This window comes from Osmerus mordax, chromosome 23, assembly GCF_038355195.1.
Source record: "Osmerus mordax isolate fOsmMor3 chromosome 23, fOsmMor3.pri, whole genome shotgun sequence".
Lineage (NCBI taxonomy): Eukaryota > Metazoa > Chordata > Actinopteri > Osmeriformes > Osmeridae > Osmerus > Osmerus mordax.
In genome coordinates, this window is record NC_090072.1 from 8,493,438 (window position 1) to 8,516,331 (window position 22,894).

The 22,894-nt window shown below is 47.1% G+C and overlaps 1 protein-coding gene across 2 annotated transcripts in view; it reads left to right on the forward strand.

The window, feature by feature from the left end:
* The first annotated feature begins 325 nt into the window (after positions 1-325).
* The window catches only part of dock11 (dedicator of cytokinesis 11), a 54,003-nt gene continuing 31,434 nt past the window's right edge, over positions 326-22,894 (forward strand). For both annotated transcript variants that reach the window (XM_067261857.1, XM_067261858.1), the window contains exons 1-18: positions 326-447; positions 5,670-5,786; positions 6,204-6,293; positions 6,965-7,047; positions 7,362-7,428; positions 10,312-10,407; positions 11,363-11,497; positions 13,337-13,520; positions 14,680-14,759; positions 15,758-15,841; positions 16,603-16,743; positions 17,553-17,810; positions 20,750-20,872; positions 21,195-21,277; positions 21,492-21,614; positions 21,822-21,898; positions 22,167-22,351; positions 22,530-22,595. In XM_067261857.1, the coding sequence (XP_067117958.1) occupies positions 346-447; positions 5,670-5,786; positions 6,204-6,293; positions 6,965-7,047; positions 7,362-7,428; positions 10,312-10,407; positions 11,363-11,497; positions 13,337-13,520; positions 14,680-14,759; positions 15,758-15,841; positions 16,603-16,743; positions 17,553-17,810; positions 20,750-20,872; positions 21,195-21,277; positions 21,492-21,614; positions 21,822-21,898; positions 22,167-22,351; positions 22,530-22,595 (2,094 nt within the window). In that variant the 5' untranslated portion in view covers positions 326-345. The remainder of the gene's footprint in view (positions 448-5,669; positions 5,787-6,203; positions 6,294-6,964; positions 7,048-7,361; positions 7,429-10,311; positions 10,408-11,362; positions 11,498-13,336; positions 13,521-14,679; positions 14,760-15,757; positions 15,842-16,602; positions 16,744-17,552; positions 17,811-20,749; positions 20,873-21,194; positions 21,278-21,491; positions 21,615-21,821; positions 21,899-22,166; positions 22,352-22,529; positions 22,596-22,894) is intronic.

Here is a 22,894-nt window from a genome sequence, read left to right on the forward strand (position 1 = left end):
AGTCAGGATCTGCGCCTCTCACGCCCGTTTCAGTGCTCTGAAAAAAACGGAAAACTGGGCTATTTAATATCGAGAGTGTAGAAGTGCTTTGGCTTGCAGTTAGTGAAAGTAGGATTTTACAGAGACAGACAGGTACTCATCAGCCATGATGACTGACTGACTCGTGAGTGACAACGCATCTGGCTGAGGAGGCGAGGAGGATGCTCGAACCTGCCTCTCGTTACCAACTTGCCCCGCCTCACTACGCAACCGCTGGTCAACCACCCGCATCTGTCACAACCGCTGCTGCTCGGTACCGCGGAATGCTTACACCGGGACAAAGGTAGTTTTAAAGAGAAAGATACAATGTCCGAGGTGCGAAAATTCACCAAGAGGTTGAGTAAACCTGGGACGGCAGCGGAACTCAGACAAAGCGTCTCGGAGGCTGTGAGGACATCGGTGGTCGTGGTTAGTAGCTATGGAGAACCTTTTATTCTCAATCTCTCATTACCCGGTAGTAGCTAACGGTTCCTTGCTAACGCGTTTATCCTGACATTATGTCCATTGTCAGATAGCCTTACTAGGTATCGGTACATAGATGTGTCCATTTGCATAAGACGGAGGCTGCCCTTGTAATTTAATATATTATGTATAGGATACTTTGTATACTTTACCGGTGATATTGTTTGTCGCTACTATGGCTAAGCAAAAACGTGTCAGACTCACAATTTACCAAACGTCACGTGCAAGATGACACCGGCTACTATTTGACTTATTTAATATCCAGAAAACCAGTATAATGGATGCAAATTCAGTGATATCAAAACCACACAACTTCATTGTGTATAGCTAGTGTTTTCTGTAGTTGCGTCTTTTTTTGTGTGTGACATCGTTTCAATAGGATTTGGCATGGTATTCCAATACTCTTGCCATCATCTTCTTTGGTGTCTTTTGTGCGCTTGAGAAATAAAAGATGTTCCTGTTGGCCGACCAGCTCAGATTCTGCATGGTCGTGTTCTCGATGTCCCATTCTGCTGTTTTCCATGAAGGTTATTTAGGAATGATTGATATTGAGATTTGAAAAATCCATTGTCTCTATTCTATGCTAGTGTCAACAACTTGCAACACTGGCTTGAAAACCTGAGATTGAACGTGGTTTGAGATGAATTACAGATAATGCTGATGAAGCATTCAGAGTAGTGAGCTTGCCTAGACTATTTTTAATCATTTGCAGAGGGTTCCTTGCAGATTCTCACCAGTGTGTCTTTATGTTGTGGGTTTGTGTGTCGTAGTATTGACCCCATTTATTTGTTTTGTTGGAGACAAATTCCTAAAAATAAATGCTTATAGCATTGTGTGAAAGACATAATTCATTGTGTGACCTCAAACAAGGAACATATCTGTTCAGAGACTTATCTCACACAAATTAAAATGTACTCAATTAGCAGACAGTTAAAGCAATGCACAGTACAGAGGGGATACAAACCTGAAATCTCTTGATTTGCAGTCAAGCGCTATAACGGCTAAGCTATACCCTCCCTTAAAGTTTGCTATCATGAGATTAATACAAATCACACACCTTCACGATTAGCTCAATCAAAATGGGTAATGGATTTTTGAGTACCTACATCCTGCCCCCTTTCCGGTCTTATGATGATGATGATGGTGGTACTGACGCAACAACGTGTACAAATCTTGTGATAGGAAAAAAACAATTCTACACAGACATCAAACACACACTATCAGACTCTAAACTGTGTCTGGTCAAGTGGCGGATGAGCCTCAGGGTAATGGTAGTCATGGTAACGGAGAACAAGCACTGTTTTGTAGAGGTTGCACTGCTGGTGTTCTCACATGGGAATTCCCTGAGCCAGGCTACAACCATGCTTCCTGTGTGTGTGTGTGTGTGTGTGTGTGTGTGTAGATCTGTGTCCTAATTGGTCAATAGTTCTGCTTCCTCTCGTCCCTGGCCTCTCCTCTTGTCATCCGCTCTATCTCTTGTTTTGCACTGGAAGGTGGTGTCACTGGTGGGTCATCAAATTCACATTATTCTGGAGGTTTGCTCTGTGAGAGATTGAATCTGAAAATAAAGTGACCAGACCTATGACTTAAAATGGACAGATGGCCAATGCAGTCCTTTTCAAATCAAATCAAGTTCATGACATCATATATCAATATAGCTTACTTTGAGGCACTTGAGGAGTCTAGTTTAGCTGTGATATAGGCCTGACCTGGATTATAGTGTGTGTTTAACCAAGTCAATGTGAAGAGTTATGACATTCTTGTGTCTGTGCTAATAGTAAATACTGGGGTCAGAGATAGGCCAGTGGAACTGTTGAACTGACACGTGTGTGGGGTGTGTATGTGTGTGTGTGTGTGGGTGTATGTGTGTGTGCACACATGTGTGTTTGTAGCCTGCTCGGTTTCTTACAGCCCATCTGGTTGAGTTCTCTTTGGTCTCCACTGAACCGTATTCAGAAACAGACATCTGGAAATGTACTTTTCTCACTAACATTAAGGCCTCGTGCCCTCCAGCATGTTGAAGTCACAGTCTATGTTTGGCATCTGATGTTTGAGAGTTCAGGCCAGACAGATAGCTGAGTCGAGTAAGGAAAACAACGAGTGCCATAAACAAGTTGAGAAAGTGAGTCTGGGTGTGTAGTTAGAGGAAGGCGGCTACGCCCCTTAGTCAGGCCCTGTCTTGTGTCATCTCCCTGCTCTTTGTCGATCTCTCTCTCTCTCTCTCTCTCTCTCTCTCTCTCTCTCTCTCTCTCTCTCTCTCTCTCTCTCTCTCTCTCTCTCTCTCTCTCTCTCTCTCTCTCTCTCTCTCTCTATCGTCTCTGTCTCTCTGTATGTATTTCTGTCTCTTGTCTATTTCTCCCCCCCCTCTCTCTCTCTCTCTCTCTCTCTCTCTCTCTCTCTCTCTCTCTCTCTCTATTGTCTCTGTCTCTCTCTGTATGTATTTCTGTCTCTTGTCTATTTCTCCCCCCCCCTCTCTCTCTTTTTCTCTCTCTCTCTCTCTCTCTCTCTCTCTCTCTCTCTCTCTCTCTCTCTCTCTCTCTCTCTCTCTCTCTCTCTCTCTCTGTGTCTCTCTCTGTGTCTCACTCTCTGTAACACGATCGGTGTTGTAATGGTACGACGATGCTGCCTGCTGAAGGTCTCTGTGGTTCCACTGCTTCCCCAGCCGTGTCACATGACGGGAAGCTGTTGTGCTGTTCAGGGCGCCCTACTGCTCAGCGTGACCTGATGCGTTCAGCAGGCAGGGCCTAGGTTACTGTAGGACCACTCGGTGTCGTCGACTGGTGTTGAATTTGTCATAGTTACTTCTAGGAATTCAAGTAGTATTGAAGTACTTAAATACTATTTAAGTACTTAGTATTTAAAACTTCAATACAAGGAATTGTGTTGTTGTTGTTTCATGGGGTTTAATGGACTTTTTATGCCCACGGTTTGGACTGATTCGTCATTAGTAAGAAGAGAGTGTGTGAGAGGAGAGAGAAGGAGAGAGAGAGAGAGAGAGAGAGAGAGAGAAAGAGAGAGAGAGACATAAAGAGAGACAGAAAGAGAGAGAGAGAGATAGAGAGAGAGAGAGAGAGAGATTGAGAGAGAGAGAAAGAGAGAGAGAGCAAGATGGACAGTGCTGAGGAGGGCTTAGCTGTGCGTGCTTTAGCCTCGGGTTACCACAAAACTGTCACAATTACAAAAAAGGCAGAAGGTGGTGTTTCTTAGACAGAGAGAGGGTGGAGGTTTAAGGAGAGAGGAAGAGAGTGCATGAGTACGAAAGAGAGAAAGAGAGGGAGAGAGATGATTGTGTAGTGTGCAGTTCTGTGCACCAGCTGGAGGGGAAGTCAATGACAGAGACCTAAACTTTACCCCTTGATAGCTGCAGCATAGCCCATTGCTTCAGCTGTGCGAGGCTAGCTGCCCATGGAACATGAACTCCCCCCACCCCCAACACACAAACACACGCATGCACACACACATGTACAGCTGTGTACTGAGCTATGTGTGTGTGTACGGGAGGCCTGGAAAGGAGCTGATAGTGCCTTAGCCACATGCGTTTATGAAGGAGGGTCTAACTATGTTAGTACTATCACACACTGAGGTGATCCGACCTTACACCTGTTAGCAGCCTTTATTAGTGAGAGCACAAAGGCTGCAGCTGCCTGTAGGTGTAAGCCATACACTGATTTAACAACCTGAAATACACTGAAAAACAGCCTGAACGTGTAGTCGCTTTGGATAAAAGCGTCTGCTAAATGAATAAATGTAAATGTAATGTAAATGTAGTCTAGGCCAAAATATTCTTGCATATCTTCCTGTAGGACTATTCAAATCTCCCTTGCAGAAACCGGCTCATTCTTTAAATTAATTATTCATTGTTTATAGCTTGTTGCTTGGCTTTGCACCATATGACCTAGTTGTGGTGGAACCGGTGCGATTTCAAGTTCAAAATATGGGATATGAAATCATTTGGCTTCTCTATGAAACTTGAAACGGGATGTCACACTGCAGAGTTCATGCAGGGGGCGGCCATCTTTGTTCAGTTGTTCCTTGTTGTCTTTACTTTTGTCATTCCTCCTCTTGAGTGATTTGTCAATGGCTGACCATGTTACTAACCCTTCTGGTCTAGTTAATGTTCCAGTTCTTCTGACCCCTTTACTGAGGTAAATGAGTAATAGTAGCGAAGCGCTAAGGTTACAAACACACTTTCAGCCAAAACAAAGTTCTAACCCTAACCCTATATTTCGGACAGGTTATGTAATAGTCTAATAGCTAATGTAATATTCCTTCCTGTAATAAACCTTCCACTTCTAAAGTATGTTATAAATGGCATAAATGCTGCCAAATAATAATTGACGTAACAACTTATTGTAAATGGTCAGTAGCCTAGCCTATCGATTAAGGTAGGCCACTCTGAAGCATGTACACTGCCTGCTTCATTTGATCTTGATAGGCTGAGCATTCTGTAGCAAATAATAACAATAAAACCCACTATTTAACTTACTTTAAATTTGCAAGAACTATAGACTAATACAATATCAGGCTTAAATGAACTGACAACATAAGTTATACGACTTACAGTTCTCAAGGACGCACACACGCAATCTCAACTGCGGTGTGAAGCGCGTGTCCGTACTATTCTCCGACATGCAATAATAACAATCACTTCTGATAGACGGCCTTTTGTACAGCCCTATTTCTGATACCGTGGCGGCAGAAATGTAGCCGTGGCGGGCCAAAATCAACATAGAGGAAACACTGTTGTAACTCACCTAGACCATCCCCGGTTCCACCTTGAGCTTTCCCACAAGGTTCCCTGACCTGTTTCCAGGGCTCTCACCCTCCCTCACACCCTCTCCTTCTCTATTTCTCTCTCTCTACTGCTTTCCTCTCTTTATTCATGCCGTCGCCTGCTCCTACTCCTCTCGCTGTCTCTCTCCGACGCTTCCTTTCTCTCTGTCTGTCTCTCGCTGCTTTGTAGCTTTCCTCTGAACCCTTGTGGTTCCCTCTCCTGCTCTTTACCCTCACGTGGCTCACCATGTTCAGGTGTCATGACCCCTCACCCCGCCCCCACCCCCATCGAACCAGAAGCCGCCGCTCTAGCCGACCATAAACAGATCAGGTGAGCAGGGGCCCAGGCCGAGTCCTGTTTTCCCGCCTCCGGGTCTGACTGCGTTCTGTTACAGGAGAAGCCCAAAATCATCGAGCCGTTGGACTACGAGAACGTGGTGTTCCAGAGGAAGGCTCAGATCCACAGCGACCCCCACAGAGACCTGCTCCTCTGCCCCGCCGACGATGTCTCGGTGAGAGTCACAACACTACAGTACCCAGGGTACACAGCACTGGACCGGGCCAGGCTTCGGTAGTAGCATGAGGGATAAATATAGAATAGGTATTTATTGGAGATCTGTTGCAAAATCGTAGTTTTTGCATGGAAAGCTAACGTTTGTAGTCAGTACATTTTTTAACTGATTTTTTATGACCACTCAGGTTTTAGAAGATGTAGCTAGGTTCGTTTCTCAACTCTGCAGTGAAAAAGTTGTATTGGTGGATGTGATTCGATGTGATTGGCTCATGTCAGCTCACTCCCAGACAGTTCATTGTGTCTCATTCCCAAACACATGTGGTTCTGTTCTGAGGCATGAAGCTCCATGTGTCATTCCAATCCTGACAGACTATGTGCGTGTGTGTCTGTGTGTGTGTTGTGTTTGTGTCTGTAGGAGTCCCAGATCTCTCGCCAGAGGCGGACCCTGGTTCCCTCCGTGCCCCAGAATGCAAAGCGAGAAGCCCAGAGTCTGTTTGCCAAAGAGGTACTCACTCATGCCATGGTTGTGCTGCTCTAATAGGATGTCAGCCTGAAAGCAGTTCAACAAGATTGTAAATAGACTTATAAGGAATCACAGTGTGATTAAAATCAAATGAAAATTGGCGTGGTGTGAAGGCTCAAATCTTTTGCCTACTCTTAAGCCAACCATATGACATTAAAACAGCCATTAGAATACATGAAATCTCATGAAGACTTGGGACATGTATGAAGACTGTATGTATTTAAGTGCATGTACGATATCATGTAAGAATGTCATTGCTCTTCTTGATATCGTTATGTCAGTGTTATGTCAGTTCCTATGACAATGCTCACTTGAACATGATAACATTTAAAGCCAGACTTCGCTGGCTTTGAAGTGTGCCAAGACATACAGCACACTTCATACAGCGACTGGCTCACGATCAAGCACAAATATGGAGATTCTAGTCTTCCTCTACCAACCTTCTCCATAACGCAATGCAAAAGGATTGTGCAGTTAGGTCACTTTAGCTACAGAGTGATAGTCACATCATGCATATCATGAAACACCTTGTTTGTGCATCGATAGGCCTAGGGCTGTGGTAGTCAATTGGGTTTTTATTACAATTCATCAAATAGAAAAGGTTTTGTGCTTTGAGTGTTCCTAATGGAGTTGTGTGTGGTACTGTTTGGCAGTGCATCAAGATGTACAACACGGACTGGCACGTCATCAATTACAAATACGAGGCCTACTCCGGAGACTTCCGGATGCTTCCAAAGTAAGGCTGCAAGAACACACACAAAAAGAAACAGCATATTCACTAAACTACAGTATTTGGATTAGTCACGTCCAAAAAATTAAGCAGGACTGCAAATAGAGGGTTTATGTTTGATACTTTTTTCATGACAGAAATCATAATTTATTGACCCCCACATATGTACAACTAATTTAGTTACTTTTAATTGAAGACATGAAGCAACCAAACGGGAATAACCAGTGATGCTCTACAACCCTGTAACCAGGGGTTGGATTTATAGCAGCTTGATCAGGTCCGCAGACACGCGCTGACCTCCCTGACCCGTGTTTTCACAGTAAAGGCCTGAAGACCGACAAGCTGCCGCCTCACGTGTTCGAGATCGATGAGGACTTTAAAGATGAGGTGAGTTGGGGCCTACAGGGCTTAACGGGCCTGGAGGGCATTACACCAGAGACATTGATTATTTCTATGGCGAACGAGTGGCAGGCAACGGAGTAGGCTTCTATTTCATGGTGAGCATGCACTTGACTTCCAGTACATGGCCATTGACGAGGTAATTTGAGGTGTATGCGTCTATCGACGTTCTCGAACACCTCATCCAGTGGGCCGATGTTGTAATCACTTGTTCGATGAGCAACACACAGCTGCCCTGTAACTAAGGTTGCTTGTTACAGTAAAAAAAAAAAAAAAAAAACTGGCAGAAATGGAATGGACGACAAACACGCGAGAGAGACGTGATTGACGGTACTGGCTTGCGGCGAACGACAGTTTGCAATCTCTTACGACGCACTCATTCACACAGTATACAGCGTCCTGCACAAAAACACGGTGCTGAGTCACTCAACTGAATCCCTGTGAGAGAACATCTTGGCTATGGCCTACTGGCTCTGTGGAGCCTCATCCCTGTGAGAGCCTGTGAAACTGGAGCCTGACTATAAATAGCCCTTGCCTCCCCCCCTCCCCCTCCTCCTCCCCTGGCCGGATGTGGATAAACTTAGACAGGGGAAAAAAAAGGGCTGTAATTGAAAGAAAATAAATGTTGCCGTGGTATGTTACTGCAGGGAAGGGTGGAGACTGAGAGAAAGCAAGAGGCTATCCGTCCCTAACTCACTTGTGCTTAGATGGTCTGACATGTATAAGGTTAAACGACTGTCGGTGTCCTTTTTGCTCCAGACAGGGTCAGTTGGAAAGCTGTTCTGTAATGGTAGAACATTGATGAATTTGCAAATACATCCCTTCATCCACGGTCTTATGGAAGGCTTTTTATTCTCTTTTTGATGTCCTCCTCTTCTCGACCGAGGAGAAGAGGAGAACACAAAGGCATGACACTGAGAATGAATCAATGAGAATGCAATCAGGGAGATTGGTGTCAGGGGGGGGTCAGAGGCAGGCTGGGTCTGGCCGTCGTTGCGGTGCGCCTCTGAGAGCCACTCAGTAGTGACGAGGCAGGAGAACGAGCAGCCAATTAGATTACAGGACAGAAGCTAGGGAGGACCAAGTACACACGAGGGCGAGCTCAGAGGACGTAGCGCTTCAATGGTGGAATCAACTCCCGCCCGGTCCCAACACAAGCTCTTCTCCTGTCTGGCCCCCCAATGGTGGAATGAACTCCCCACCTCCATCAGGGACACTGACTGTCTCCCCACCTTCAAGAAAAGGCTTAAGACGTACTTGTTCCGGGAGTACAACGGCACTTAGGAATGATTGGCTGGACCTGATGTTAGTTTCCTCCAGAATCACAATGTCTCTTATTGAGAGACTTGTTGCTTTTGTTGGTTTGTTGTAACTGTCTTAAAATTATGGTACTCGCCGTGAAATATATTATTGGTGCTTGCATTTTTTTCCACAGGTACACTCTTGCACTTTTGTGGTTCTTGCTGTTTAATTGTAACTTGTCTAACTACATGCTCTTATTGTTCTTCCCTTTGGGACTTATTTGGGTTTCACAATGTATGCTTCATGTTTGTCTACCCGCAATGTTTGGGACTATCTCGTTGTTATTATCAGTGACCGATGCACTTTTGTAAAACTCTTGCTTGGAAGTCGCTTTGGATAAAAGCGTCCGCTAAATGCATAAATGGAAACGTTCAATGTAATTACAGCTCCGACACACACACACACACGCACACACACACACACCCCGACACACTGCCTACACGAAACAATGTAAGTACATTTGGAGACACAATATCTGTTTGTCTGCACCCATCCCTGTTCACCTTACCAAATAAAAGCATCGTGTAGCCCGATAACATGCAGCTGTGTGTGCAGTAAATAAATTACATGCTAACTCAATATTCAGATTCCATGTGGCGCTGGGATACATATCTTCTGTGTGTGTGTCAATTGAGAGGGTGTCCCCCCTCACGATGGATATCAGCGTGTTCGATTGTGATGAATGGTCCCATGATGGGTCTCACATTGCAGCAGATTAAATGGACGGACTGCTGGGATTGGGGTTAAATGATTCCCACCCCATTATGGAAAGCTAGCATATTCTCTCCACATCGCGGGTCGGCTGTAGACACGCACACAAATATACACAGTACATTCTACAATGTGATGAACCTATACAGACCCTTTTTCTTCGTGTCATTACTGGTTGTTTGGGGAAATCTTGTGTTTGTGCTTTGTTCGTGTCCAGGAAACTGCGCTGTGTGTGTCATAATACATACTGAAAGTCAAGTGCACAAACGAGTTATAATAGTCCTGTGTGTTTCTTTCTGTGTTTGTGTGGTGTGTTTCTGTGTGTGTGTGTGTGGTGTGTTTCTGTGTGGTTCTGTGTGTGTGTGGTGTGTTTCTGTGTGTGTGTGTTTCTGTGTGTGTGTGGTGTGTTTCTGTGCGTGTGTGGTGTGTTTCTATGTGTGTGTGGTGTGTTTCTCTGTGTGTGTGTGGTGTATTTCTGTGTGTGTGTGTTTCTGTGTGTGTGTGTGTTTCTCTGTGTGTGTGTGGTGTGTTTGTGTGTGGTGTGTTTCTGTGTGTGTGTGGTGTATTTCTGTGTGTGTGTGGTGTGTTTCTGTTTCTCTGTGTGTGTGTGGTGTGTTTCTGTGTGTGTGTGGTGTGTTTATGTGTGTGTGTTTCTGTGTGTGTGTGTGTGTTTCTCTCTGTGTGTGTGGTGTGTTTCTGTGTGTGTGTGTTTCTCTGTGTGTGTGTGTGGTTCTGCGTGTGTGTGGTGTGTTTCTGTGTGTGTGTGTGTGTTTCTCTGTGTGTGTGTGTGGTTCTGTGTGTGTGTGGTGTGGTGTGTTTCTGTGTGTGTGTGTGTGTTTCTCTGTGTGTGTGTGACAGGACACAGCGTCTCTGTGCTCCCAGAGGGGAGGCATCATGAAGCAGGGCTGGCTGCAGAAGGCCAACATCAACAGCAGCCTGTCTGTCTCCATGAGGGTGAGTCAGCATCTCCCTGGGTAACGCAACACGTTCACAGCATGGCCAGAACGACAACACATTCACTCTGTCCACATCAGCAACACGAGACCTGCCGCACCATCGCAAGACGGCCGATTGGCTTTGCACAATCACACGAGAATCCATCTTGCCGAGCTCCAAGTTATCCAGGTTCAATGAGGAACTGCTGGCAGCTACGTGGATGGTTGAAGTTAGCCTGTGATTTACATTTACATTTAGTCATTTAGCAGACGCTCTTATCCAGAGCGACTTACAGTATGTACAGGGAGGCAAGTAGGGTGAAGTGCCTTGCCCAAGGACACAACGTCATTTATGGCACAGCCGGGGATCGAACCGGCAACCTTCTGAGTAATAGCCGCTTCCCTAACCGCTCAGCCATCTGACTCCCCTGTGATAGACAGATGGTTCATCCAATCACCTGCCAAGTATTTTTTGAAAGTGCCCACCCTTTTCCAACCACTTTCCTAGGATGACTTCCAAGATGGTTCTGTGTAAACCATCTGGTGACATCCAGGTTAACAGTACCCTGCGCTATGCTCTATTTATTTTGCATCAATCCCTCAATTCTCGATGCTGTATACACAGTGCCAAGTCCAACACCTGTCAACGCATTATACAAAACACAAGTTATACCAAGACCTCCCAAGCACAACATTGTGCCTGGGAAAATCTAACAAATCTCAATCTGTCAAACATTTTTCTAGTGTCTTGTATCTGTGAGTATTCGTTAAGCAGAATACTCGTTTGTCTTTATCCAAAGCGACATACAAAAGTACATATAATTACTATATGCACTTTTGTAGTACTATTAGTAAGTGCAGAAGATAATCAGGAACTAGATGTTTTAACAGTATTACAGTGACTAACATCAAGAAACGTTTCTTCCAGTACACACAGTCGTAGAGGGTTCTTCTCCTAATCTGGTTGTTCTCAGGTTTTCAAGAGGAGATACTTCTACCTGTCCCAGCTTCCCGACGGCTCCTACATCCTCAACTCCTACAAGGACGAGAAGAACTGCAAGGAGACCAAAGGCTCCATCTACCTGGACTCGTGTATAGATGTCATCCAGGTAAGACCTCCCCTGGACCTGCTGCTCATGTTTGGCCCATCAGGCTTCACGCTGACGGGATTGGTCCCCCTCTTTTGGTCTTTTAACTCAGTCAATTAAGAAGGCAAGACGAGAGCTGCAGCTTGACGGGATGTTAGTGAGTAGAGAAGCACATTATTGATCGCCGGGGGGAAATTGCACTGTCACAGCCGCATTGACAGGCACCATACAAAACAAACCAACCAACAGGATCCAATATAAATGACTAAGTGCCTTTTGTGCAAGTAGCTCCAGTTATCCTTGGCATACCTCATTCAATTATTGCAGAACACAGTCAGGATGTGCAACACAGTGGTGGCTGCAAAGTACGTTGTTAAAGTCCTACAGTAGCCTCCTAGCTCAGAATCTGGTCTACATTGTCCAGACAGTCAGAGGATGCATTGTGTAGTCTGATAGGGAGCTGGTTGGAAGGAGCCGGAAATTCGATTTTGAGTATTGCAGAAGAACCCCACATTGCCTGTTGCATCAACAGCACTTGAAGCGTGTTACTTCTGCTCACACCCATGTCATTTTGAACTCCCCCCCTGGAAATTAACAGCTTAGTCAGTGAGAATCACAACACGAAATGTTTTATGAAGTGGTGTTTTTGCCTACTGCTGCTGTTGCGGGTTCTAATCGTCGCGAATGGAATTAACCACTAATCTGGAGGTCTCGACATGAGGCAACCATGGCTGCTCGCAGGATCGTGTTTACACACAAGGACCAACGGATTGCTCGTCAAGCTTTCCGATGACTTCCTGTGGACGTGTGCGTCTTGAACTAAGAAGGCAAGAGAGAACCTCCCTCTACAGACAGTCTAGTCATCATAATAACTGCATTCCTAGTTTTATTAAACCCCCCCCCCCTCCTCCTCCTCCTCCCCCACCCTCCCAGGGCTCCCACTGTGCCCACTGAGCTGCTGATCCTGGCAGCCTCTGCCCCTCCTTGTGAAAGTCCCCCCCCCCCCTCGTGTCTCCAGCCCTGCCACCTCTACTGTAGCTCCTCGACCCCGCTCTGTGGTCTTGGCAGAGCTGGGCCGTCTATGCTACATTCCTATGACCTGGCAGAAAACAGAACCGCTTGCTTAACAAGGAAATAGGCCTGTTGAGGCCTGGCACTGCACAGCACCTGAGTCAGCCCTTAGTCGACCGTCAGGGAGCTGTCAGATGGATGGCATCGTTCTTTAGACTGCTTACATAGACACAGGAAGGATGGACTTCTTTCCAGAGAGCAGGAGTGTAATGAGGGAGCTCATTGAAGTTTGTTTGATATGCAAAGTGGGTTTGCTGGTAGCCCGGCACAAAGTCTCTTCGTGATCATTCTGTCCTCTTATTTGCACTGTTCTCAAGTGATAACCAGGTTCTCTGTTGCCACGTTACTGTTGTCACAATCAACAAACGTAGGGAAGTGGAGAGGAGTAGTGACTACCTACCTGCCCAGGGTCAAAGATAGCAGGTCCATGTTTTTCGCAGCAGTTCCAGCATTGTCTGTGTTTCCTATTCAAGGACAAACCATGCTATGTACCTATTTATCTGTCAAAAAGTAGAAAGAGCCAGTTTCATCCACATGTGATTATTCTTGTAAATCAATACAAATCAAACAAAATGCTTAGTTTTAACGATGACTTTTAGCTAGTTTAGTTAGTGATCTTTGTCTCAGGTTTGAGTGTTTACTCTGTGTCTGTTTGCACACTAAGTCAACCTTCACTTTACCAAATAAGTCGCCGTTGCGATGCTGAATATTGTTTGGAGGCCTGTCCGTGCTGTAGGCATATAGGGACGTAACAGCTCTGTCAGAACAGCCTCTCTCTCACCTCCCCAGAGCCCTAAGATGCGTCGGAACGGCTTTGAGCTGAAGATGCAGGAGCGCTACAGCCACTTCCTGGCTGCGGACAGCGAGGCGGAGATGGAGGAGTGGGTCGTGACGCTGAAGCAGGCCCTGCTCAGCAGCTCTGAGGCCGGCTCCGACCGCAGGAACGGGGCGGACTCTCTGGACTGTGTCCTGGGTGAGCCGGGGATATACACAGACACACACACTCACACACGCACACACACACTACTGTCATATACACACACAGGCACACACACACACACTACTGTCATACACGTACGCCCTGTTTCCTGGGTGAGCCGGGGATATACACAGACACACACACACAGTCCCACACGCACTTACACACTACTGTTAAACACATACACACACAGGCGCACACTACCGTCAAACACATAAACACACGCACCCACATACACACTACTGACATATATACACACACACACACACAGGCACACTACGCACCAGATTCTGTTTTGAACCTGTTAGACAACAGAGGAAATGATAAGCAGGTTTAGGATAGGCCCTTTGTATGACTGTGGAACCACTGGGATTTGACGTGAGGCCTTTGTTATGACGTTTTAATGATCGGCCTCAGTTACTTACTGCAGCGTTTAACCCCTGTCTGAGCTCTTTCTGTATCTTTGCCCCCTATCTATTGAAAGGTTATTAAAAGAGTTTTAAATGCGCATGCACAGATAGTTATTGTTAGATTCCAGTCACAAGGAACTCAGCAGATGTTTTTCAAGTTCGGTACTTTATGATTTTTTGTTCCCTTTGCAAATATCGTTTGTCATCGCCAAGAGGAAGTTATTATGTACTGAGAACATTGTTCTTTCAATGGTGGACTGGTGCCAGCAGCATTCCTTATGTTGTGTGTGTAAGTGCGCATGTGTACAGAACGATGGTGTGTGTGTGTGTGTACTCCCACTGAAGTACCTCACAGCAGGAGGGCATTTGTTGACACTCCTCAACATAACAGTCTGAAAACATATGAAGAGAAAGCTAAGAGATTTGAACCTGCAACAGAAAGAAGCTTTCAACCCCAAAGTCCCTCTCGCATACAAAGCACTGATGCAGTCTCCTATCTAGAACCCAGAAGAAATATAGACGCATGACACACACGTTTGTCAGTGTGAGCTTCTAAGAAACCTTTGATTTCACTGCCTCAACAGTGAAAATATCTTTGAATGCGTACGTGTGTCATCTTGAATGTTATTGCACCACGTTTCTCTGCTCGGCGATCTCATTGGCTAGCAGGACACAACACCAAGCCTCTGCTGTAGTTTTGGTCGTTTTGTTCTTTGACTGACTGCTCTTTTGTCCAATCACAGACGAGGACAGCACGAGCCAGGGGAGGGGAGAGAGTCTGCTGGAGAGTGTGGGAAGAAGTCTTCACCCTGAACTGTTGAAGGTTAGAACATGGACACTAGGGGTGGGGGACAGAATCGATTCACATTTGAATCGCGATTCAGTCTGCTAGCGATTCAGATCGATTCACAAATGTATGTGAATCGATTCTTTTGTATGATTTTGTATTTTTATATATATATATTTTTTGTATTACCAAAAGATTCCCACCCTAGAGGGCTATGAGAAATGCTCTAGGATTCATTATGGGATCTTAACCATTGATCAATGTGTACATCCACTGACTGACACAAGGTTGTTTTTTTAACTGTTTATCCAGTTTTTTTTTCCTGTATCGACAGACAGGGGCCCTTAACCACAACCTATACAGTGACATCTATAAGAGGATAATTAGCTGTAAATACAATTTAAAGTTAGAAAACACAGGTTGCATATACTGTACATTGAGTGTATGTCGACCTAGCATGTACTGTACACTGACCATGATCCTGAACTGTCAAATAAACGAAGAAGTTGTTTTTAGTATGGTTAGATGTTGTAGAGCCCCAGTGAGCTGCTGTAGAACTCAGCTGTCTGGGTCTACATCCAGTTCCTGACCCTGTCTGGACAGACAGCAGTGTGTATGCTTGGAGACCAGACCGCCTCAATGTGTCTAGAAGCCCAGAGCTTCACACAGAGAACAAAGAACTCTGTCTCTGTGTCAAGTGGCTGTTGGAGTGTGTGTGTGTGTGTGTGTGTGTGTGTGTGTGTGTGTGTGTGTGTGTGTGTGTGTGTGTGTGTGTGTGTGTGTGTGGACACACGTTCTGGGATTTCTTTTCCTTTCTATTTTCATAAAAAAGAGAGTTTAGCTTTCTTGTCTGGAGGCTGGATGGTGTAAGAGAGGAGGAGGGGAGCTATCTGGACTGTCTGACCTGAGGGGTATTCTATGTCTGTCTGTCTGTCTGTCTCTCTCTCTCCCTCTCTCTCTCTCGCTCTCTCTCTCTCTCACCCTCTCTCTCTCACTCTCACTCTCTCTCTCTCTCTCTCTCTCTCTCTCTGCAGTACGCCAGGGAGACAGACCAGCTCAATAAAATCAACAGGAACGAGGGAAGACAAAAGCTGTTCTCCCTGGACCCCGAGACGCAGGTTAGCCCTCCCTCTCTGAAGTCTCGACCAGGGGGCATTGCAATGCTCAGGGCTTTTATCAGCATGGATTTTTTTTTGGGGAGGGATGAAACAGTGCTGCCCTGGGACTGAGTGTCTGAAAGCAACTGGCTGGTTGTGGTTTTGTACATGTACCACGTCCCTATGCATATGCATGCCAGAAGCTAACCACAGTTTCCTTCTCCCTACTTTTTATATGATGCCGCTTGTTTACAGTACTTGTTTTATCTTACAGTACTTGTTTTATCTTACAGTGCTTTATCTTTTTATCTTTCTTTATATTTCTACATACTAGGTGTATTGTTATGGACCAACCTATCAAAGTAAATTCCTCGTACATGTAAACTAACCCTGTGATTCTGATGATCTGCTTCTTCCTCTGCCCCCCCCCCATCCCTTCTCTCATCTTCTCTTCTCTTTCTCCGTCTTTCTCCCCTTCGTCCTCTATCACGTCGGTGCTACGCCTGTGCCCATCTTCATCCCTTTTATCTTTTTTTCCTTATTCCTCTCATCCTCTCCTCCGTTCGTCCTCCTCCTCGCTCCCTCCTCCTCGCTCCCTCCTCCTCGCTCCCTCCTCCTCCTCGCTCCCTCCTCCTCCTCACTCCCTCCTCCTCACTCCCTCCTCCTCCTCGCTCCCTCCTCCTCCTCCTCGCTCCCTCCTCCTCGCTCCCTCGTCCTCCTCCTCGCTCCCTCCTCCTCCTCGCTCCCTCCTCCTCGCTCCCTCCTCCTCCCCCCTCCACCAGCGTCTGGACTTCTCCGGCATCGAGCCGGACGTGAAGCCGTTCGAGGAGCGTTTCGGCCGGCGCATCGTGGCCAGCTGCCACGACCTGACCTTCAGCCTGCAGGGCTGCGTCAGCGACAAGGGAGACGGGGTCCTCACCAACGTAGGCCACCTCAAACACACACACAGGCACACACACACACTACTGTCACGCACACACACATGCGCCCGCCGGGAGACAGCGCATTTTTCTCAGGATTGGGTCGTATTCCCCCAATGTATCCTGGGATGTCCAACCATGCATCACTATACACTCCACTAAATGCAATAATTTAACAGTTTACTAATTTATTGGAGGAATATCTTATTTTGCATGTACTTTTATGGCAAGCTTTAAAACGGGATTTACTGCCATCAGATAGGGCTATCCTAACATCAAAGCCAATCACTGGTATATTTCAGAGCCAAATCCCCTAATTTGTAGAGCCTAGTAAACACTGGATGACGTTTATGGGGAGTTTGCAGAATGGCTGTGTCAGATGCACAGCTGTGTGGCATGAGCCTGCAATGACCAGACCAGACCCAGCTCTGCTATTCCTCCTTCACACTGGATTATTCTGGCCATAAAGCACAGGGAGGAATCTCTTAGCGCTCACCGGAGCGTCTATGAGAGGCAGGGAAAGGGACGTGCGTTTGCGTGCCGTGCCCTCCTAACTTCTCCTCACTCCGTCTCCTGCTGCAGAAAGCTTAATGGCTTCTAGAAAAACGTCCTGCCTGCCAAGCTAATACGATTGTTTACTGTAGGACGGCACTTTCACTCACACACACACAAACTCTCTCTCCACTTAGCTTTGTCTATTAGCCCGCACAGTCTTACATAAACACACACACACTCTTCCCTCACTAAACCCCCCCCCCCCCCCCTCCCTGACCCCTGACCCCCCCCCCCCCCCCCCCCTGAACTGCATTCAGGTGGAGCCCTTCTTCATCAGCCTGGCTCTGTACGACGTGTCCAAGAGCTGCAAGATCTCCTCCGACTTCCACGTGGACCTCAACCCGGCCTGCGTGAGGGACATGCTGGCGGAGGGCCCGCCCGCCCAGCTCTCCCCCTCCGACTCTGACGGAGGACTGGGGGAGGAAGGGGGAGCGCCGAACGGAGACGGAGGGAGAGGGAACAGCGTGCCCGTCCTCCAGAGGGTGCCCGAGGCGCTGCTGCACTTCCCCACTCAGGTAGGACCATGGGGAGGGGCCGGCTGCGGTTTGGGCTTCCTGGGAAGGATGTCTTTGACCCCGACCCCTCGTTACGTTCAAACTCGTCATCGTTTTTCATATTGACCGTTTGTCAATGTCCTTTGCGTACATTAAGGTTATTAACCAGCGAGGATCTGTAGGAGATGGATGTGGAAATCTAGGAACACAACACACACACACACACACACTGTGTGACCGTGAGACAGTGTGAGCCAGCCCTAGTCAGGAGAAGGATATGGTTTTGTCGTCAGTGGGTGACTTTGCTCGTCCTCTCAGACAACAGCAGAGCAGGTAGCAGCCAGTAAGGAGTCACTACCCCAGCCAATCAGAACCTTACACTGCCACACATTTACCGGACAGGTGCTCTACTTGACTGATTCCCCTGGTTTCCCTGGCAACCCCTCAGCTCTAAATCTGCTGACTTCATGAACACTGCTGTGGTCGCGTGGCTCACATACATGACTGGGGATTGAATTGATTTTCCTGCTTGATTCAAAGTGCACTGAGCTACAGTCAGATGATGAACGGTGAACTAATGCTGTGCGTTTTGGTTTCTTCAGACACAGTTTCTGGACCAGATTTTCCGCTGCTAATCTGCGACGTATTGCACCGGTCCAAGGTTTTGCTCCCTGAGCTGTTATTCTTAATATTGAACAGCTGTAACCTTGATCCTTTGTTTGGACAGCCAAGTGCGTGATATCACCACTTTCTCAGTGTTGTCAGTGTATAAGCGGCGGTTGCTAGAAACATTGAACTGTTTTGCTCTTGGCCCCTAATGCCTATGAGGCGGACAGCGCAAACTCCTGCAGGTGGTGGGAGGTCGAAGGAAGCACACACACTCAGGAATTCACACGCCTACGCACACACACACACACACACACACACAGAGGCCTCCGTACTCCCCTTTTCCTGCTGTGCCCATTAGCAGGATTAGGACAGCACCAAGTGGCACGCAGCAGTATATCACGAGGAGAGTGTGACTGCTCCAGTCCCCTACGTCCACTTCTTCTCCTCTACACCCCCCCCCCAACTCCCCCCGCCCCCCCGGGCTGCAGAGACGACAGGCCAGACCCATACACAGATAGAAAACAGAGGGAGAGCAGAGGAACATGGGAGGTAGGGAGGGACGGAAAGAGAGAACGAAGGAAAACCGTGAAAAACACGTGGCCTTTACCAAACCACAAATCCAGAATGGAAACGTTTGTGTGTGTGGCCCGCTCAGTTGATTCCACACAGTCTGCGAGGCTTGGGATGGAAAGATCTGAGTATACTAGAAAAGTATGTCCCGGGAACACAAAATAAGTTGAAATGAGCTCGTGTCAGGGAAAGATTTGGGCGTGATGTTTTGCAAACTACAATGTTGTGCTACGTACAGTAGGCCGGCGGGGTCAGAGCCAAACCATGGTCTTAATGAGAACCCACAGTCAGGAAGAGAGGGGGGGGGGGGGGGGAAGAGGAGAGCCTACCTCTGTGATTAGAGGGCTGCTCCAAACTGCGAAACCACATTCTACTTTAGGTGCAGTTGGGCGTTGTCAACCTGGCCCATCATTCTCTACCCTCCAGGACTCGTCAGTGTCAGCCAATAAAACAACCACGCTAATGCTCCTATGTACATTTCTGTGTAGTTTCATGACATCAATAGTACAAGTTGCACTTGTACTAGCATGCTGTCTTCTCTCTGACAGTCTCAGTTGGTCTGGATAGAAGGCCATGTTGCTGACTGGCTCTGGCATCCTCCTGCCACAACCCTATCTGAGTTGTCTATCTCAGTCCTGCCTGTTTCAGCTAGTTTATAATCATCAAGGTGCAATTCATTGTGCACGCCCCAGACCGAATCTATTTTGATTTTAAAGAGACAACGTTGAGTGCAACTCGATGCCGTCCACAAGAATTGAGTCGATTCTAATATTGATTTGGAAGATGTTCAGGGACCAGGGAGTCAGGTGGCTGAGCGGTGAGGGAAGCGGGCTAGTAATCCGAAGGTTGCCAGTTCGATTCCCGGTCATGCCAACTGACGTTGTGTCCTTGGGCAAGGCACTTCACCCTACTTGCTTCGGGAGAATGTCCCTGTATTTACTGTAAGTCGCTCTGGATAAGAGCGTCTGCTAAATGACTAAATGTAAATGTTCCTTGAAACGTGTGCTTGTGTTTGTGTCTGTCTGTAATCCGTACATTTTATTCAGAGGCAAGTGGTCTGAGTATGAGTGTATGTGCACCCTGATGCACTGAACTGTAGTTGGTCCTCAGCTTGCAGGCCCCGACATAGTTTAATAGTTTCAACTTGGTTTCCTGTAGAGCTTGGGTTTCTGACAGCAGTCACCTCCGAGCACGACACCTCCTTACCTCAGAGACGGCACTCATCACTGATATCTCAAAAGAAAGGTTTTGTTTACAAAAGGATGTTCCACCTTCTGTTATTTTTGTTATGGCATCCTGTGCAGCAGCAACATCAAGCACACCACATCTGCAGACTCTTCCTCACCTAAAAGCAGTTTCGCTCGCCCCTGTCCTCTGGGTTGGCTCAGACAGGCTCCGTCTTCTCATGTGTTACTTATGCCTGTGCTCACAGACGCCGCACACTCGCCTCCCCTCTCTTAAATCTCTCCTCCCTCTCCTCCATTTGTTTTCCTCCTTATTCCATCTCACTTCCTCCTCTCAATCTCCCATTTCCTTTTCTCTTTAATCCATGTCCCCTCCTTCTCCCTCAATCCCTCCCCCTAAATCTCTCCTCCTCCATTTCTTTTTTTTTTTTTTACCTAATGCCTCTCACCTCCCCCCTCCCTCTATCTCTCCTTCACCTTTCCTCCGCCTTCGATCCATCTCCGCCCTCCTCCATCCCTCCGTCTCCACCACCTCATCCCCTCCTCCCTCTTCCACCTTCCGTCCTCCTCCATTTCTCTTCCTCCTCCCTCCTTCAGGGTATTTTCTCAGTGACCAACCCCCACGCGGACATCTTCCTGGTGGCTAGGATCGAGAAGGTGCTCCAGAACGGCATCACCCACTGCGCCGAGCCCTACATTAAGACCTCGGACGTCCCCAAGGTCCTACTCCACCACACTCTGCCCGCCGACCATAACACAGCTATCGCATGATCCACCGCTCCAGTCTTAATATCAGACTGGCACACTGTACGACCAAAGTAACTAAACCAAAAGTGGAGTTAGTTGTTGGAAAACCACCACCACAACTACTACACTTACAATGATGATGTGATTTTAGTAGCAGAAAAACAAAGAGGGTCACCCTTGTTGCAAGTGATTGTACTGTCTTACCAGACTACCTGCAGTTAGTCGATCTCTTATTCCTATTTCCCTATGCCTTTCGAAAGCATTTTTATTCTGCGTGTGTGCTTGTGTCCTGAAGACTGCTCAGAAGGTGCTGAAAGCTGCCAAGCAGGCGTGCCAGCGTCTGGGCCAGTACAGGATGCCCTTCGCCTGGGCTGCCAAGTAAGACAGGCCCTCGGCCATACCCGTCTGTCTCTGATTTCACACATTCACCAAACGAAACACGCTCATAGACAAATTGTATTTTATTGATTACGGTGCCTATTGTTTATCCCCATTAGACTGATCCATCTTTATTTCCGTTTGTTTTGGTTTTTATTGTACTTACGGATCGTCTTCTACTAGTCCTGGTGTAAATATTTCTGAAATCTTCCAGGCAGGTGTTTAAGGATGGCCAAGGTGGTCTGGATATGGATGGGAAGTTTTCCCCCCTCTATCGCCAGGACAGCAGCAAGATCTCCACCGACGACCTAATCAAAATGCTGGCCGACATCAGGAAGTAAGTCACCAATAAGACGCACCCATCCAATGGGTGGTGAGGTTTACTGTCATGCCCTGTTGGGTCCACTGTATTTCCTGAACTTGCGGTTTTGGCTGTGTATTTGCAGAACATTTGGTTAAACAGGACGTGGTAGAGATAATTAATAAGAGAGTAATTAATTCAGCGTGTCGTGTTGTTCAACAAAGTCATTTTTCTTCTTCACAGGCCAGAGAAGAGCAAGCTGCAGACCATCCCAGGCCAGCTGAACGTCATCATAGAGTGTGTGCCACCCGACTTCTCAAGTGTGTACTGGTCTTCAGGATCTTCACATGTATTTATCCAGGCAGGACAGATTCGTACTCACAGTGGTTTACAGCACCCAGCTCGTCGAAGCTTTTTCCCCTCCGAGATTTGTGTCAGTGAATAAGATACAACACGGCATGACAGCACTGAGTTCCATCTGCCGCAATCTTCAGTTAACTAGGCAGAAGGTATACGTGATGAACGGATGTTTTAGGTGAAGCATATGCCACCCGTAGTTCTGACCGCCCGCCCCCCTCCTCCCCCCAGACACGGTCACATCGTCCTACGTCCCCGTCAAGCCCTTTGAGGAGGGCTGCGAGCGGGTGAGCGTGGAGATGGAAGAGTTCCTCCCGGAGGAGGCCAAGTACAGCTACCCCTTCACCGCCTACAAGAACCAGCTGTACATCTACCCCCAGCAGCTCAAATACGACAACCAGAAGACCTTCGCCAAGGTCAGAGCACTGCGGTGGGGTGGGGTGGATGAGGTGGGGTGGGTGGGGGTCCTATATTGACTGTTGCTGATTGATTGATTGATTGATTGATAGTTGATATATACTCCCTGTGGTATTCATTGGGTAGTCAAGTTATGAAATTGTAAAGTGATTGATGTGTGTTTGATGGTTTCCCCAGGCCAGAAACATAGCGGTGTGTATCCAGTTCCGAGATTCTGACGAGGAAGGAGCGGCCCCTTTAAAGGTGTGTGTTTAGGATGTCGGCCTAAAGTTCCATCGTTGTAGTTGGAGATTTAGGGATTTGAAGGGAAGTCAGTGCTTTCTGTATGGAAATCCAGTGCTTAGCAGGAATGGAAGGGAAAAAAGGATACCGAAGCTGGTTATTAGAGCTGGCACTGGTAGATGGTGAATGCTCAGCCTTTCTCCCTCTCCTTCCCTCCCTTCTTCATAACTCTCTCTCTCCACACATATACGTCAAATATTTGTGGGTTAGGGAAATCTCCATAAATTGACTTTTTATTTTTGCTTTTTTCTCCATACCCC